General features: G+C 56.6%; 5 protein-coding genes across 5 annotated transcripts; 3 read left to right on the forward strand and 2 right to left on the reverse strand.

Moving 5' to 3' along the window:
- Positions 1-81: 81 nt before the first annotated feature.
- Positions 82-2,622, reverse strand: vsp-1 (Sorting nexin mvp1; the record flags this gene model as incomplete). Its single annotated transcript, XM_032029167.1, has 5 exons — positions 82-291; positions 342-935; positions 983-1,122; positions 1,169-1,969; positions 2,130-2,622. 5 exons carry the CDS (start codon positions 2,620-2,622, stop codon positions 82-84), a joined length of 2,238 nt encoding a protein of 745 aa, XP_031891481.1.
- A 1,105-nt stretch (positions 2,623-3,727) lies between these two features.
- Positions 3,728-4,718, forward strand: rplO (mitochondrial 54S ribosomal protein uL15m; the record flags this gene model as incomplete). Its single annotated transcript, XM_032029168.1, has 2 exons — positions 3,728-4,050; positions 4,133-4,718. 2 exons carry the CDS (start codon positions 3,728-3,730, stop codon positions 4,716-4,718), a joined length of 909 nt encoding a protein of 302 aa, XP_031891482.1.
- Positions 4,719-4,842: 124 nt separating this feature from the next.
- On the forward strand, positions 4,843-6,311 carry CGGC5_v002112 (Very-long-chain 3-oxooacyl-coA reductase; the record flags this gene model as incomplete). Its single annotated transcript, XM_066150925.1, has 5 exons — positions 4,843-4,935; positions 4,996-5,049; positions 5,185-5,237; positions 5,392-5,414; positions 5,542-6,311. The coding sequence occupies 5 exons, from the start codon at positions 4,843-4,845 to the stop codon at positions 6,309-6,311; spliced, it is 993 nt and encodes a 330-aa protein (XP_066009883.1).
- A 2,702-nt stretch (positions 6,312-9,013) lies between these two features.
- On the forward strand, positions 9,014-10,738 carry CGGC5_v002113 (O-glycoside alpha-1,2-mannosyltransferase-like protein 4; the record flags this gene model as incomplete). The annotated part of the gene is made up of 5 exons (XM_032029170.1): positions 9,014-9,303; positions 9,359-9,757; positions 9,811-9,897; positions 9,946-10,348; positions 10,397-10,738. The coding sequence occupies 5 exons, from the start codon at positions 9,014-9,016 to the stop codon at positions 10,736-10,738; spliced, it is 1,521 nt and encodes a 506-aa protein (XP_031891484.1).
- A 1,163-nt stretch (positions 10,739-11,901) lies between these two features.
- On the reverse strand, positions 11,902-14,136 carry CGGC5_v002114 (putative dihydroxy-acid dehydratase; the record flags this gene model as incomplete). Its single annotated transcript, XM_066150926.1, has 6 exons — positions 11,902-13,373; positions 13,440-13,547; positions 13,605-13,612; positions 13,664-13,761; positions 13,824-13,939; positions 14,001-14,136. The coding sequence occupies 6 exons, from the start codon at positions 14,134-14,136 to the stop codon at positions 11,902-11,904; spliced, it is 1,938 nt and encodes a 645-aa protein (XP_066009882.1).
- Between the last annotated feature and the right edge of the window lie 3,820 nt (positions 14,137-17,956).

A 17,956-nucleotide genomic window follows, 5' to 3' on the forward strand; every position in this document is an offset into this window, starting at 1 on the left:
CGCCAGAGAGATGGAAGGTGAAAACGCTGGGTATGCAAATCGAAATTGACCCGGGAAAGAAAACACGACGTAAGAACAGGACTAGTCGCCGAGCGGCATGCCCTCGAGTTCGTCGAGCAGGCGACGCCAGTTGTCGGCCAGCATCTCGGAGTACTTAACGCGCTCCTGGGCCCAGTCCTGGTTCCAGCGAGAGACGTGAAACTGTGTGTTCTGGAAGTACATGAGCTCGTCGCGGATGCACTCCTTGACGAAGATGGAGCGGTTGTGTTGGCTGACGATGGATTCCTTGTCCTGCGGCCTGTCAGTGCTGGTGTGGGGAAGACAGGGGAGCCTTGACATACCTTGATAATGGCCTCCACTACCCTCTCAATCTCGCCAGGCTTAACCATGCCCTCAGGCTTGCTGCGGAGGTTCGCCAACTTCGTTTCGTTGGTCTGGATGCGCCTCTCGAGATAGGGGATGTTGTCCTTGTCCAGGCGCTCTCTGCGGTCAAAGAGCTCGCGAACGCTCACAAGTGCGTCGCGCTGGCGCTTGAGGTCCTCCAGGACACCCTCATCCCAAGCCTTACTCTCGTCCTCCATGAGGGTCTGGCAAGTCCTCAGATGCCGGCTCATGGAGTTGAGGCCATCGTTGAGCAGCGGCACCTCGTTGGTGTCAGTTGCGTAGGTATCGGCGCTCGTCTCGGTCAAGGATGCGAGGGACAGGGCGATGCGCGCATGGTCAGCCGCAACTCCCTCGGTGCGCTTCACCAAACGATCCATGATGTTGCAAACGTTAATGTACAACTCAGCCGAACGGCGGATGCCCGAGCGAGTCTTGTCGAACAGAGCCTCGAGAGTGGGAGGAAGGGAGTCCTCAAGGCCGGGAGGAAGGACACGGCCTTGGAACTCATCCTGAACTGAAATGGTGGCCTGCTTGCGCCACACGGAAAGTTCCTGGTGCTGTCAGTGTAAGGTGCTGTAGCGACAAGTTGGAAACTTACAGTTGGCACAGTGAGGAACATGATGATGAGCTGCTCTTGGCTAAGAACGGGGTGGCGCACGAGAGCGTTCAAGAACCTTGCCAGACCCCGACGACGCTTCTCGATGAAGGCTCCATCATTGGACAAGTGGTTGCCGTTGACTAGTCTTGTTAGTCGTGGTCGTGTTCTTGCGATACCTCAACTTACCAGCGACACGCTTGGGCGGCAACAGAGGCAGCACCCTGAAAGGATAGCGCTTGTGCAGGCAGTCGAGAAGCCAGACGAAGTCGCTGTAGCGGCGGATGACCTTGCTACCCCGACGTATACTCGACACCTCGTAGTTGTGGTGCTGGAACATAAACAGACCTTCCTTCTCTGGCATCAGGGTCACAATGATACTCTCCTCGACGCTGCTTCCCGTTCGCCCACTCGTGGAAGTTCTCAACGCAGGGGCGCTTGGAGCGTTTCCGGTCGGCTCGCGTCCACCACGGCTGGCGCTGCCAAATGGACTCGTCACCTGAGGCTGAGGGGGTTCGTTAAAGCCGCCTCCAGTATTGTTGCCATCAAAGTAACCGCCGCCCCAGCCACCTGGTGATGTGCTGGGAACTACATTCTGGCGGGCGGAAGCTGTCTCAGAGGTAACGGTCGCTGTCGTGTAAGAAGACATGGTGCGACCTGCGATAGCGGTGCTCGGCGACGCGCCGAAGCTGCCATTGGTGTGGCCATTGCCGTTGGCGGCCGGGCGCTGCGGGCTGGCACCGTTGGCCCTGCTGGGGGATTCAGCGGCGGCGTGGGCGTGACCCTTGTGTACATCGGGAGAGTTCCATGGATCGTCGGATTCGGGGAAGTCCATCGGGGGTTGGGGCAGGCTGGCAGGCTTGGGCGGCGATGGAGGAGGTTCGGGGGTCGGCGTGTGAGGAGCTGTGGGAGGTTTGGCGGCAGGAAGCTCGGAGACGGGAGGCATCACCGGAGCAGCAGTCAGGCCTGCGAGCTTGGGGAGTGGAAGGTCTGGTTTAGTGTATTGGCAATTAGCAGCGAACCCCACAGATTGCGCACTGATAAGTCGATAGTCGATAGCTAGGCGAACAGGGGCCGAGTATCGTCATGGGGAAGTGCGAGAGCTTGCGGGAGAAGGGAAGATGAGATGGAGAGACAGGTGCAGACGTACTTCTTCGTCGCTCATCGACGGTGTCGAGGCTGGTTGTTTCGTTTTCCTGGGCCAAGGCAATGAGAGCTAGCAGGACGTTGAACTCGCCGCGTCCGACAGCTATGTCGCCACCTGCAGCTGGGACAACCATGGACATGATCTGCGCCTGCTGGTCAGCTCCGAGGCGCGCAGCGGCAAAGAGCTTGGCTATGCCGCCTGCATTGACGCGCCCCGCGTTGCCATCCTCGCGCACGACGGTGTCGAAGGTCTCGATGTAGGCGTCGGGCACATCGGAGGGGGGCAGCAGGTTGCGGACGACGTCTGCGCGGGATTGTTGCTTCCTCGGAGTGGGCATGTCCCAGGGCGAGCCTTCGGCGCCGGCGAAATCGTCGTCGGTAAAGAGGGAATTGGAGCCTGACTTGGACATGGGCTCTTCGTCAAAGAGAGATCGCGAAGGAGCGGCGGAGGTATTCGAAGGCGATTCGCCTGGTGGTGAAGAACCGAAGAGGGACATGATGGCGGTTATTATGGCGATCGAGCGTATCTGCGAAACGAGGTATTTGGATGTAGCGTATGGGCCGATTGGGTTGGGTAGCACCGGGGAGCTGTACGCCGATAAAGTTCCCTCCAATTGCTGTCGAGAGAAATCGAGGACGCAGCGAAGGGTGCTAGACTCGTAATTGATGCGTAATGGGGTGCAGAGGGCGCGGTGCCGTGTAGTGGTAGCAGTGCAGGGCGGCAGATAAGAGAGATGGAGGTGAGGCAGAGAAGAGCACGTAAAGCTGGGCCGCGTCAGGAAGCAGTGTAGTCGCAAGTCCGAGATGCAGTCGCTACCTTGCACCCACCGTGAAGATCAAGCTGCGAACGGTGACGACGATGTCTGTCGTAAAAGACCAAGCAATGGCACACGCAATGCGACCGCAATTGTCCACAGACAGAGACCCCGAAAACCAGGAGGCAAATGTGCCAAACGATAAAAAGTTTGACAGATGTTTTTTTTTGTACCTTTGCCTGAGCTGGTCTGTTGTCGCCGTTGTCCGTCCAGTTTGGAGGGGGAGCTGGGGCGGAAAGCGTAAAGCTTGAGACACCCTCGAGGCGGGCCGTGGACGAGGGAACGCTGACGACACTGGTGACTGACTGACTGACTGACTGTGATGGACTGGACCCGACTGGAAACCTGCGCCGAAGCCTGAATCGTCTGTGCCTGACTTGCAGCTCCTGCCCTGCGCTGGGCCGCTAACGTTGGCTACTGAGCACGCTGATGCGGAGCAAACACGCCCTGTCACAGGTGCTGAACATGTGCATCAGAGGGGGGCGGAGGGGGCGCTGGGGCACTGACTAGGGGGAGCTTCCCTTCCAGACCAGGGGCCGCTGTTTCCATTGCTGACTTGCATGCACCGGGTACGACAAAGGTGCCTTATCGATTGGAGCTGACATAACCACTCTTTCTGAGCCACGCTTGGTCAGATGTCACCAGCCACGCTACCTGCCGCCTTGTGGCTTGCACGCGGCTGCCAGCTCCGTGAGGCTCCGTTGGAAATTTTGGCGGCAGCTCGAACCTTGGGCCCTGGGCTGCATCACCACTCCCCCGAGTCCGTCGCCACAACCCACCAGTCGCCATGCCCCCGAGGTTAACCCCGTTGCATGTAGCAACATGCTGTAGCCGTGTGCTGCGCCCCTCGACGAACCCCACGAGCCTTATCTCCCTCTTCGCCGGCCTGTCCATCGGCACCCGCAACGCCTCCATCCTCGCCAACCTGAGGGACAACCGGGCAGCTTACAACAAGCGCATTCGAGTCGGTCGAGGTCCCTCCGCCGGCAAGGGCAAGACGTCTGGTAGAGGTCACAAGGGTCAGAAGCAGCATGGCCACGTCAAACCTTGGTTCCAGGGTGGTCAGACACATTTGATTGTGCAGAAGGGAAGAAAGGGTTTCGACAACTTGTACGTGTGGCCTGGCACATCAATTGCGCTCGAAATACGACAATGCATGTTCACGTCGGGGCTAGAAGCTAACAGAAGGCAGGCGCGCGCCCATCATGTCCAAGGTCAATCTCGATAAGCTCCAGGAGTGGATCGACGCCGGCCGCCTGGATCCCACCAAGCAGATCACCGTGAAGGAGATTATTGAGTCGGGTCTTATTGGCAGCGTCAAGGACGGAATCAAGCTGCTCGCCCGCGGCAAGGAGGAGCTCCGCCAGCCCCTTGATATCATGGTCTCCCGCGCCTCCGCCTCGGCCATCGAGGCTGTCGAGAACGCTGGCGGCAAGATCCTCACGAGGTTCTACACCAGACAGTCCATCAAGCGCCTCTTGGCCGGACAGAGTGAGAACACCGACAAACCGCTGCCCCTCGGCAAGGAGCACGTCGAGGCCTACCTCGAGACGGCCCGCAGCAAACCTTTCCTCTACAGACTTCCCGATCCCACGAGCCGTTCCGATATCGAGTACTACCGCGACCCCGCCCACCGCGGATACCTGAGCCACTTGCTGAAGCAGGGCGAGTCGCCCAGTTTGTACTTCAAGGTCCCCGTGCCAAAGAAGCGTACAGGAAAGGTCAAGGTGCAGAAGAAGGAGGAGAGGGTGGTTTCCAAGGAGAACCTCCTTTTCTAAACTACTGTTCTACACCAGTGGTTGAGGATGCTGAAGGGGATGAAAACGAAAATAAAGCTCGATTGTACCATTACTTCTTGGCGATTTGTATGTACAGACATTGCATACCACCCCCCATGCAAATATGCTGGGCCTTCTCTCAAGCTGCCAGTTCGGTTTCCGTCTGATATCAACGCTCTCCGCCTGTGCGCCTGGCGGTTCAGGCAAAGTGGTCGCAGTAAGGAGGGCATCGAATCAGAGTTCAGCCTAATTCGTAGTTTGCTGAAAAACTATATAGGCACCCCAGGCCGCCGACAGATCCTGCGGGCTGCTCGGAGCTCCTGATGGGAATGTGGGAATGTCGATGTTCCGAGAAAGCGTATCCGTATCACGGACGACTCGGTCTCGTACCCTCGGATGGCCACATTCCCTCCGCAAAGCATGAAGCTGGAGTGTTTGGCCTGGTGTGGCCATCCCTGTTTCCCAGAGTCAATTCGACCGTTTGATTGAATTCATGACGTCTGCTTGGCCCCTTCACATGTATGTTTTGTATTTTTCAAACATCTTAAAAGGTGGTGGATGGAAACATTTGACTGTAGGGCCAAAATTCCTCCTTCGCTGTCCTCTCTATCTCTCCCCTTCGTGACACGATACGTCTTCAGTATGGACTCACAGGAGTTTCTCCGGACATTAGGGCTATTTTTCCTCCTGATTGCAGTATACAACGTCGGTTGGTTTCTGCTTCCCTTCTTCAACAAGCCGAAGCTTGATCGCTACCTCAAGGCCGTCAACGGAAAGCCTGCGTGGGCGCTGGTGACGGGAGCCAGTGACGGCATTGGCAAAGGGCTTGCAAATGAGCTTGCACACAGAGGCTTCAATGTTGTCTTGCACGGGCGTAACGATGTCAAGCTGGAGGAAGTGAGGCACAAACTCGCACTGAGGCACCCGGAGCGGGAGTTTAGGATCATGGTCGGCGACGCAGGAGTGCTGGGATCTGGATCCGAGTCGTGGGACTTGATGCTGGCTCCGCTTGAAAATCTCAACCTGAGGGTTCTCATCAACAATGTTGGCGGATGTGGTCAGATGCCGATGATGCGGCGGCTGGACGAATCCTCGATGGAAGACATCGCGGCCAACGTACACATGAATGCGCTTTTCCCGACGATACTCAATGCCATCATGATCCCGCGTTTTTCGAGCAGTGCAGAGCCTGCGCTCATCATCAACGTGGGCTCGTTGGCCGATGGAGGCTGGCCTCTGTTGTCCTTCTACTCTGGAAGCAAGTCATACGTCAACTCGATATCGGCGTCCATGGCACGAGAGTTGCGGATGGACGGCATCGACGTGGAGGTCATTGGGGTGCGGATCGGAGCGGTTGCAACGAAGACGGACCTCATGAGTCCCCGTTTATTCTGGCCATCGGTAGAGACCATCGCCAACGCCATTCTGGATCGGGTGGGATGCGGACGGTCGGTTTTGGTACCGTACTGGCCGCACCTGGTGCAGATACTGCTGGTGGATATGGTGCCGCTGGCATTGCGGAATCCGCTGTACAGCATGGTGTTCAACAGGATGAGATACGAGGAGAAGAGGATATTCTCCAAGGATCAATAACTGGACCGGATCACGGCAGAGGCATGGATGTTTAACTTTCGGCTGCAATGACGATCCAATCTGTAAGATATCGGGGATGCCTACCTTGGAAGGCTCACACGTGTACAGTCCCCCCTCAAAAAGTGTGTAAGGTGTGCTATCTATATCAAAGTTATCCACAAAGTTGAAATCATGGTTATCTCAGTTTGCATGTCGCGTGCCGCGTGCCGATCTCGTTGTTGCTGCCCGCCGTGCCCGGTGCCGGTACCTTACCTCCCGTACACTACGAGTTCAACCAAGGTTTTTTGGCGGTGGTGGGTAGGCTGTCTCCGTAGGTAACGCAGTAGGTAGGCGCAGCTGGACCCAGGTGAGACCAGCTGTTCCCGGTGTTGCTAAGTTGGGAAACTTGGGAGAGATGACGGGAGCGGGAGCGTTGCATGCGCTAAGAAGGATGGATGCTTGACGCTCGTGACGCTGGCAGTCGCGATTGGCCAAGAAGGTGAACGAGTTCCATGCGAATGCCACGGTCGGGAGAGGATCGGATAAACACGAAATATGTGGGCGACGATTGGACGGACGGGAGGTGGGAAGCGTGGCGCAGACAGGAGCGACAGAGCGGGAGACAAGGGCAGGAGGAGGACGAGAGGCAGGAAGCAGGAGGGACTCCGGGAGTGAGATTGGGAGCAGGAAGGAGCAATCTTGCCAATCCAATGCTGCAATGCCGGCTGATTGAATGCGCAATGCGCTGCACCGAAGCTGGTGCCGGAGTTCTGGACACGTCTGGAAGGACCCCGACGCCCAGCGACGGACGGGGCTTCCTTCCCGTAAGGTACGGATACACCAGAACAGAACAACAGCAGAACAAAAGAACAGCAGACGGAAAGCAGAAAGTTGGCACCGAAATCCAGAATTCGACACCAGCACCAGCACCAGCACCACCTGCAGCAACACAAGCAGCAAGTGTGAACCTGGCAGCAAGCGTGAGAAAGGAGAAGCCCCACCTTTTGCTCCTTTCCGCGTGTCTTGGCGGGACGCTTCCTCCAATGACACATCGTGTCTGAGCCAACAGGGCTCCACTCGACGCCCCCTCGTCCCCACCTTGCTTTCCCTCTCCCCGGTCTGGTTGGCTCCAGCTTGTTGCAGCAGTTCCGCGCAACCCACGTCCGCTGCCACTGCCACCACTTTTCCCAGTCGTGCTGCAGACGCGAACAGTCTGGACTTTCAGAGTGGAATCCCATCCCCTTGCACACGTCGGTGGGTTGGAACTTGGATGCCATGTTGGAGACTGGGCACCTGCTGGGCAAATCCCCTAACGTTAAGTAGGTAAGGTAAAGTCAGGTAATCGACGCAGGTCACTCACCCACCCAGGGCTGCCCCTAATCCCATCTGCTGTACAGATACCGAGTAGTGTAGTATACTTGCGCAGTAAACTGTGCTTGCTGTCCACATCAGCGTCAACCGCACTAGTGCCGTAGAGAGGTAGGTATCCGTAAACCTCCATCCAAAGTGCCTCGACTGGACCGGGAACAAAGGTGGCCCTTCCTTCCATCCCTTCCAGCGCATGAACAGTCCCCCAGAGTCCCCTATCTCGCTACCTCACCTACCTTACCTCTCCCGTCCGAGGCGTTGCTGTCATAGTATTCCTACCACTGTCTGCCCTTCCTGCTCCTCCGGCTCTTCGCCTGGACTCTCCCATCCGTGACATCTGTCAGCTTTTTTCTCCTCCCACACCCCCCGAAAAAAAAGTTGGCTCCCTTTTCCCTCCCGAGTCGTCGCCAACTAAACTCCAACTCCCTTCCCTTTCCCACGAACCCCTCCGAACTCGACCTTCTCCTCGACCTCGACCTTCGACACCTCGAGCTCGAAGACCATCTTCCCGCGATCTGACGACGACTGCAGCGTTCGGCCGACTTGCCAGCGCAGACCCCTGACCTATGTCGCCTGCCGAGACCTCCCCCCGACGCAATTGACATTCGAGACTCGGTTCACCCCGTCAGATCTTCGGGCGGAGAGAGAGAGAGAGAGAGAGATAGACAGGCGCTGAAGGCCCTTTGACTTTCGGTCCCCTATCCACACCACCACCACCACCACCACCACTACCACACCACACATCCACCGAGACCACCTCTCCCACCAAAGGCGAAGCGTCACAAAGCACAAAGACGACCGAGACATTGCTCCCGTTGTCGCTGCCGCTACTGATACGACTGCCGCATCCTCTTCGCCCCCCAACCAGCCGCTGCTGTGTCGCTGCTGCGCAAGAGGTACTCCGGCTCTCGGCGCGTAACGTGCTGCTCTGAAATCTGTTCAGCCCGCCTGTCGCACATCGACCGTCTTCGGTGCCACTCTTCGCCAACCTGAACACCACCTCCATCACCGACCAGCTCGAGGGAAATTTCGTCCCTGCCGCTCGTTCACGTCTACTTCGCAATTCGCATCGCCCGCCATTCAATTTTTTTCCGCTGCTTCCCTTAGACACGGCTTTGCTCTTGTCCGCGGTTCGCGTGTTCGTCCACAATCATAATCACGGCCATCGCATTCGATTCGAAATCGCCGCCCCCTTATCCTGAGGTACCACCCTGTAATCGACGCCACGCCAAATCCCTCCACCCCATCCTTGGAGCCATCCCAACTCTCGTCCCGACATCCCTCCAGATATCATCTGCCTCTCGACTTGCCCTCTACCCCAGTAAATCACCCGTCGGCGACGATACGTCTGAGCCATGGATCTCTTTAGGCGAGCCGTAAAGGCCATCCCGTCGACATCGCCTCAACTGCCCACCGCCGACGAGAAGCCCACCACGAAACATGCTCGCCAAAACAGGCTCACCTCGCGCCTCGCCTTCTTCAGAAGACCGCTGCGCCTGCGAGGCAACTCGAGCATTTCGGTGCCTCTGGGCGTCGTCATTCTCTTCCCTCTAATCGTCGTCATCCTTATCCTCGTCCTGTTCGTCAGACACCCCAGCTCTCCTGGCAGGATATTGATGCCCGCCGGCGCTCCTCCGGCCATCAGGTATGTCTTGACTCGCTGCAAAGCATTGATGAGAGCTAACGTTGGCGGCGCACAGGAAAATCAGCGAAGAGCACGACAAGGTCTTCGTCACCGGATGTCTCCAGCCCGATACGAGCAGACCCAAGGCCAACGGCGCTTTCGTCGTCCTGGCTCGCAACAAGGAGTTGGACGGTGTCATCCAGTCCATCAAGTCTATCGAGCGTCACTTCAACCGCTGGTACCACTACCCCTATGTTTTCCTCAACGACGGCGACTTCAACGAGACCTTCAAGGAGGTCGTCACCAACTACACCTCGGCTCCTGTCGAATTTGGCAAGGTCGGCCCCGAGATGTGGGGCTACCCTGACTGGATTGACCACAAGGTCGCCAAGGAGGGTATCGCCAAGCAAGGCGACGCCGCTGTCATGTACGGTGGCCTAGAGAGCTACCACGCCATGTGCCGTTTCTACTCTGGGTAAGCCGGCAGCCCATTGTCTCGATTGCGAATCATGACTGACCATATCAAAGATTCTTCTACAAGCACGAGCTCCTCCAGAAGTACGAGTGGTACTGGCGTCTGGAGCCCGAGATCAAGTACTTCTGCGACATCACCTAGTATGTGCCAAGCCTCACCAGTTGCAATGCCTTTGCTAACTAGAGCAGCGACCCTTTCTGGGCCATGATTGACGCCAACAAGACCTACGGCTTTACCATTGCTGTCAAGGAGCTCCGCGAGACGGTCCCCAACATCTTCCGATATGCTTCCGCCTACAAGCGCCTCAAGGGTCTCAAGTCCAAGGGCCTGTGGGAGATGTTCGTTGACCCCGTCCCCGAGAAGAAGGAGGAGCCGACCGATCAGACGCCCCTTCCCGAGGAGGTACTGCGCAGCGACCCCAACCGCAACACGTTGCCCGAGATCGATCCTGAGGCCATGGAGGGCGAATCGTACAACATGTGCCATTTCTGGTCCAACTTTGAGATTGCCAGCTTGAAGTGGTTCCGCAGCAAGGAATACGAGGACTTTTTCGAGATGATGGACCGTAGCGGAGGTTTCTGGATGGAACGCGTAAGTCAATACTCGCATGATCGCCTGACCCAAGCTAACAAGTATCAGTGGGGTGACGCCCCCATCCACTCCTTGGCAGCCGGCGCACTTCTGTCTCCCAAGGACATTCACTACTTCCGAGACTTCGGCTACCGACACACGACCATCCAGCACTGCCCCGCCAACGCCCCGGCCCGACAGCTCCCCAGAGAACCCTATCTCGAGAAGACGACGCTCGACGACAAGAAGCGATTCGAGGAAGACGACTACTGGGAGCACTGGGACTCGGAGAAGGAGAACGGTGTTGGATGCCGCTGCAGATGCGACACTGACATTGTTGACGTCGAGGGCAAGGAGGGATCCTGCCTCGCGGAATGGGTTGATGTCGCCGGCGGATGGGCCAGCCCGTAATCCCAAACGACAAACCACATCACACACGATGTTACGAGTCACGGCCAGCGCATCCATATCCTGGCGCGAAATGTTGGGTGGAAACGAAAACCAAAAACGGGATTGTATATTGATGAAAGCGGAGACGCTTAGACTTCCTGGGTCTTTCCAGAGGATGTCTCATTAATGTTCTGCGTGCGGGGGGGTGTAACGGCATTGCCAGTATCGGTCTTTGCTCACAAATTCTTTTTGGGAGTTATCAGGGTTCACAGTATTCCGGCCTTTGTCCATAATCAGTTTTGTTTTTACACTGCACGGGAACCTTGCGAAGCATGAAATAGAGAGGTGGAAAGCTACAGAAACGGCTTCGGCTCGGATTAAGTTCCGACGCCAGAGAGAATCATTTTGTTGTTTTTCGCTCGTCAAGTTCGTTTTCGATGGCCAGCGGGAGAGAGAGCAAGAGACGAGAGAAACGACTCCAATGGAGACTTGTTACGCGCGCACAGGATACCAAGCTGGATGGGATGCAAACAACGAACATGAGATGTTTGGTTCTGGGAAGAGAGAGAGAGAGAGAGAAGACTTTCAATGTTAGAGTAGCATGTCGGGTCAGGAAGGCCCGACGCAAATGGTATATATGTCGTGTATACTGATCTCTCGTCTTCAAGTGCCGCCTGGTTTGTGTGGTGATGGGTTGAGCTAATCCGTGCAGGACATCTAGGAGGCATGCATCTTCCTCCCTTGGCACGTGAGACTCTACACTTTTACGTCACAGGTTCTTCACAGGACTTTGTCACTTGATATTCGGGATCAACTGGCTTGGGCCCGGTATGGTATGTCTCATTCTTTGGCGCTATAATTCGTGGGGGCTGACTTGCTGGAATTATGTGGCAGCTAGGTATTTCTGGACCATATCTGACATTTACATGGTTATCAAAATGGGGCGCCGCGCCGGGACCGGTATCGTGAGATATTTGGAAACGGCCATGCCCAGGGCCACCGCAGATAAATCCCGCAAACCTTCATGGGTCCCACAATGTTGCCTCCTTCTCAAAGTCTAGGATGAAGGGACACCCTTGCCACATGCGCTTCTTGTCTCCCTCCTCAATGGCATCGTGGCGTATGTCCTCATTCTATACCAAAATGTATCAACAAGTCTTACCCAACAGACAATAAGGCACACATCACCATGAAGGATCCGCTTGATCTGTAACAGCACCGTGGCTCGCATCGCCCACCAGACGAGCATACTTGCCCAGCGCGCCCCTCCGCACATGCGGCAACGGCGCCTTCCACTCGGCTCTCCTCCTCGCGAACTCGGCCTCGTCCACGTCAATGGCGTCGATCCGGTTCGTCTCCGCGTTGATCGTCACCCTGTCGCCGTTCCTCACGAGGGCAATCGGCCCGCCGACGGCCGCCTCCGGCACGACGTGGCCCACGATGAACCCGTGCGACGCGCCGCTGTACCGCCCGTCCGTCACCAGCGCCACGTTGTCCAGGCCGGCGCCCATGATGGCCGCGCTCGCGCGCAGCTGCTCCGGCATGCCCGGGCCGCCCTTGGGGCCCTCGTACCGCACGATCAGCACGAGGTTGCCGTCCTCGCGCTTGATGGAGCCCTCGGACAGCGCGACGTCGAGCTCGTGCTCCTTGTCGAAGACGCGCGCGGCGCCGGTGAAGGAGAGGCCCTCCTTGCCCGTGATCTTAGCGACGGCGCCGCCCGGGGCGAGATTGCCGCGCAGGATGCGCAGGTGGCCCGTCGCCTTGATCGGGTTGGACAGCGGGCGGATGATCTTCTGGTTCGGGTCGAGCGAGGGCCAGTCAGCGACGTTCTCGGCGAGGGTCTTGCCCGTCACGGTCATGATGGAGCCATCGATGAGGTTCGCGGCGACGAGCATCTTGAGGACGGAGGGGGTGCCGCCGACGCGGTAGAGATCCTCCATGTAGTACTTGCCCGACGGGGCCAGGTCCGCGATGAAGGGGATGCGGTTGCTGGTGCGGTCGATGTCGTCGAGCGTCAGGGGCACGTCGGCGGTGTTGGCCATGGCGAGGAAGTGCAGCACGCCGTTGGTCGAGCCGCCGAGGATCATGGTCAGGACGAGGGCGTTTTCGAAGGCGGCGCGGGACAGGAGGTCCCTGGGACGGATGTTCTTCTCCATGACGATCTTGATGGCCTCGGCAGCGCGCTCGCACTCGCGGGACTTTTCGGGGGAGAGGGCCGGGTACGACGAGGAGCCCGGCAGCGAGAGGCCCATGGCCTCGATGGCGGTGGCCATGGTGTTTGCCGTGTACATGCCGCCGCAGGCGCCGGCGCCGGGGCAGGCGTGGCGCTCAATGTCCTCCATGACGTCGGTGGGGGTGCGGCCCTCGGCGCCGGGGTTGCACTTTGCGTGGAGGCGGTTGTAGGTGAGGGAGCCGCGGGCCTCGTAGCAGGTGCTGATGTTGATGGGCTTCTCGAGGAGGTCGGAGTGGCCCTTCATGATTGTGCCGCCGTAGATCATGATGAAGGGGCGGTTGTGGCGGGCGGCGGCCATGATGGTGCCGGGCATGTTCTTGTCGCAGCCCGGGATGGAGATGTTTGCGTCGTGGTGCTGGGCCATTGTCACGGACTCGATGCTGTCGGCGATGATTTCGCGGGTCTGAAGGGAGTAGCGCATGCCTTGAGGAGGTTTTGGTTAGCTTGCGACATGAAAAGGGTTGTTTGGTTGGTAGAGGAGCATCTCACCTTCGCCGCCCATCGTGATAGCGTCTGACACGCCCACGGTGTTAAATTGCCAGCCGAGCATGCCCTGCTTCTCCACTGCCTTTTTCACGATCCTACCGAACTCGAGGACTTTGTTCCGTCAGCCATCATGCAGTGTTCGTGTCCTTGATGCACAGTGATGCTCACGATGTGTGCTGTATCGCGTGTTAGCTGGCATCATTACCACAGCTCAGGGAGTCACTTACTTGCAAGGGTTGCCCTCCCACCACACCGTCGCGATGCCGACATGCGGCGCATTCTTCATCATCTCCGGGTTCGGCACGCCGGCGCCGTACAGCATGGCCTGCAACCTTTGGTAAGCTTCTGGTTCTCTTCCCAGCTCTCGTCTGAGGCTGTCGCGTGTACCCCGCGGTCCCCGCGGTGCACCACCCCGCACTCCCACACACACCGCACGACATCACCGGCCACCACCCCGCATTCCCCAACTCCCACAGAGCCCAACTCTGAAAAGAAGGTTCCTCCTGTTGGGTTGTTGCTGTAATGTGTCTTGACTTGCCTTTGCTCCCGGGAAGTCATGTTCACGCGTCAAGACGTGAGACCAGCGGTTCAACGGGCCTCCGGGGGGCAGTGTCTTGAACTGCAGGTAGTCGGCGCTGTCCTTGTAGCTGGTGTCGCTGTAGCCGCCATCGTGGCCTTGGCCTGTTTGCTCGGCGCTCATCGTGAGGGTTGCTTTGCTTTTCTGTTTCGTTTGTTCGTTCGTTCGAGGCTGGGGCGTTTCGAGCTGCGTCGTTGGTGAGGTGTTTCAGTCAGGTTGGTGTGTTGGTTTTACGTCGCGGGGGAAGAGAGAGTGAGGGAAAGATTGGACTGTGGCCTCGAAGTCGGCTGTGTATGTTTGCCGAGGTAGGGCGTCGTCTGTTGGTGTAAGGAAGACGATGTCGTCAACGAGTCGTGGGGTATTATGAAGGAGGCATCTACTAGGTAGAATCGTGTGGGACGATGGTGAGGCGAACGGGGGGGCAGTGACTTTATTTGAACTCTGTTTCTCGCAGCAACAAACAGCAGAGGAAAGAGAGGAAAGCTCTCCAAAGGCGGGGGAGAAGCACCCGACTTTCGCATCACAGGCTACGGCGCTCTCCCTCCCCCACCAAAGGTCGGGGGGACAGATCCGCTCGGGAGAGATCCCCCCTTGGAAAACCTGGAGCTGCTGCTTATTGTGTGCATTTCTATTGGGAGAGCTGCCGACGCGCTCGAGGCCGGGTCCAGAGTCGTCGGGTGATCCCAGCTTTCATCGGAGGGGGGAATCGGGGTGCTGTCCGCGGGCGGGAGTGGGGAGCAGCCAAAGTCAATTGACTTTTATTTTTGTTGGTCCATGAGTAGGAGAATTGGATTGGATGGAGGGGTAACGGGGGAGAGGGACACGGAAAAAGGAATTGGGAGACGGGAGATGAGTTGCGGAAATAGCACTGGCTATTCCGGAGTCGACGCTCGGATTCCAAGGCATCTGAAGTCAAGATGCCATCGTCGACGCTTGAAGACGAGCAGCATTGTTTCTTACGGCGTTCTCTCCGACATACGCAGTATTGTTGCCCGACTCCGCCATCGGCATCACGAAACCGTAGGTTATTCATGTTGCTAGACCTGCATGTAGCTTAACGAGCTGGGAGTACGGACGGCGGAGTGGGTTGATTGGATGGCATTGAGCCGATGAGGAGGAGCCAGACAGCAAACAACTTTGCTTGCGGAGCGTCCTGTCTTTCTTAGCTCCTTTTAGCGGCATCAGCTAGCCGCAAGAGTCTTTTGGGCGTTGTGCTGTTGTAAGCATCTGAAAGTAGATGCATACGTTGTTTTTGAATGGCGTCCAGTGTCGTCGTCCAGAAGTTGTGGGAGATGTGCTGCAGCTATGAGTCTTCTCCACAGAAGCAGCGTCCAATCACGGCAAAGGTATTTCAGTGTTGTGTTAGTTACAGCAGGTGGGGTCTTTTAAGCACCCAGTCGTTCTTTCTGGATTTGGAGACTTGGCAGAAGGGCATTTGCTGCAACAGCCATTCGCAGCAACACTTGAACATAGGTAGTCGTAAGACTCATCCAGAGCGCTTGCTTGCTTGCAAGGCTGCTCACTCGGGGAAGCGTAGGCATCCCGCCCGAGAGACCGCCGGGTTCCAGAGCCAGCCCGAGTGAGAGGCAACTTGGCGAACCCAGTGGCAGACTCGCATCGTGACTACGTGTCTGGGCGGTCCGATCTTCGGTGTCGAACGCCGCGAACCAGCTGCATCTCGACGGACTCTCCGCCTGTCCCGCTTCCCCGCATCCAAGCTTAGCTCAAAGATCTCAAGAGAGACCTCAGCCCGCGTCTGGGCGTTGCAGTATTGATGCATCCTCGTTTCCGCCCCCCTCTCACTGCTGCACTCGTGTGTATCGCGTGCGGCGCTTGTGCATATTCTCACGACTTGCACACACATCCAAGAGCACTTTGAAAAGTAACGTAATTGGCCATGGAAACTTTCCGTGACCTCTCCGTCCCAAGGTAGAGGAAACGCAGCCCGCGCCAAGACCTTGTCGTGTTGCGTAACAGAGGGTTGGGACACCGGTGAGCGGGCATCACCCTGACGAAAGCATCTGGCTAAACCAAGTCAAAGGGGCCAAGGATGGGATGACACTCTGTTTGACTCTTCTGTTTGGATCGACGGCCGGACCAGATCATGGCAGTGAAGTCATGCGGGCTGTCGGAAAAGTACCAATGGGGGACGGAGGGAGGGCAGTTCATCTGTCCATCTGCCAAAACAAATCAAAACCGTAAACTCGTTGCCGTCGTCCGAGCTATCCGTCCAACTCTCTTTTACCGCGAGCAAAATCCCACGTTTCGGAGTCCAGACGGATGGCGCAGCCCATTACGAAGCTTCCACCCTCTCGAGCTGTGCTTCCAGGGACAATGCTTGGCGGTCGACTGTTCCAACAAGGCCAAAACCATTTATGCTTCAAGAGATTGGAGAAAAGAAGGTTTACGTGGTTGGGGGGTGTGGTGCCGTGTGGTGGTGAGCGGACACCTTGCGACGGGTTGTAACCGAGACTTGCGCATCAGGAGGCGAGGGATACGAAAAACCATGTGTCCGTACGTACATGCCGCAGGCTTGAATCGCTTCATCGAGCTCCATCAGCCACATATACGTATCTTCATCCCGATTCTCAAAAGCATGTCACGCACACCCACCTCTTGTTGATCGTTTCCCAAACTCACCGTGAACTTCACACACCAACACCATGTACGTAGTTTTTGTCTGGAATATAGTGTCCAAGCAGTATTTTCCCGTGGGAATATTTGCCGATGTAGCCGCATGCTCTCTCCTTCCCTCTCACTCATCAACCAAAAACCGTTTGATGTAGGGACGTTTTGATCTTTGAAGCAAGTCCTGGAACTTGATCAAAGCACCCTCTCACTCCAAAAACTCAACGATAGCACTGGTCTCAAGCCGGCACCTAAAGATAGCACAGTATCTTGACACCCTCGATTTAATCGTCCAGTCTCTTTGATGTGTGGAAGGATTCAAGTGCCAAACGCCACGCTTAGACGACTTGCGACTGATCATCGTCATCTCACCGCCATGGCTCATGTTTTCTCTTCACTAGTTGTAGCATCATTGTAGCAAGGGGGATATGGGCGGACACAGAACACATGCACGCACGAGAGAGCGAAAGTTGTTTCTCAAAACTCTGATTCCTTCAATTCGCCGTTTTGAAAAAGTAAAAAAAATTGAGAAAAAACACAATCGTCGTCTGCATGATAGTTCCCTCTTGCGGAGCCCCGGATGGGTTAACCGCTCTAGTGTACAAAAAAACGCAAGCCATACGGGCAATGGACGATGAAAGCCATGTTTGTATGCATGCGAGGTGTGTGTGCGTGTGTGTGGATTTGTTTTGTCATCACTTCATTTCTGCAATGGGTGTCGGTAAAAAGATGCCTCCCCGAGAAGATGAAAAGAAGAAAGGTAAAATGCCTCCGCACTGTCGCCGTCGCCGCCAGCCAGCCCAACCGCTCAATTGCTGGCACCAAGATAACCCTCGCATGAGTCGAGTAGACTCTGATGATCCCTTGGGATAAGGGACCTGTTGTTGAAAAAGAAAAAGAAATGCAGACTCTGTTCCCCAGTCCGCAGACCACCCCTCCTTTTCCTGCGCCGAATGTCACCCACCGTCCCCTGCAGCCTCCCAGTCGTATGTGTGTTCGTGTGCGATGTGTGTGGTGGAATTCGAAATTGGCGCGAAAAGCAACTTGACAACCGAAAAAGTGGAAAAGTGAAAAAGAGACCAAAAAACGGACAACAGAAGAAGCGTCAGAAAATAGATCAGACTCCCGAAGGAGTCGGCCAGCAGAAGCGAAGAACAGGGCTGTGTGGCTCGATGCTGTTAAGTCTTCTTGTGCTCACATCAGGAAGAAGCAGAACCTCAAGCAAGAATCAGACACAAAAAGGTATGAAGTAATACACTGATAGAAGAGAATTTCTTGTCCTTGGAGTGCGGAAGGCCATGATGATGATGATTAT

The sequence above is a fragment of the Colletotrichum fructicola genome (genome assembly GCF_000319635.2).
Source record: "Colletotrichum fructicola Nara gc5 chromosome Unknown KSG_Nara_v1_contig01, whole genome shotgun sequence".
NCBI lineage: Eukaryota > Fungi > Ascomycota > Sordariomycetes > Glomerellales > Glomerellaceae > Colletotrichum > Colletotrichum fructicola.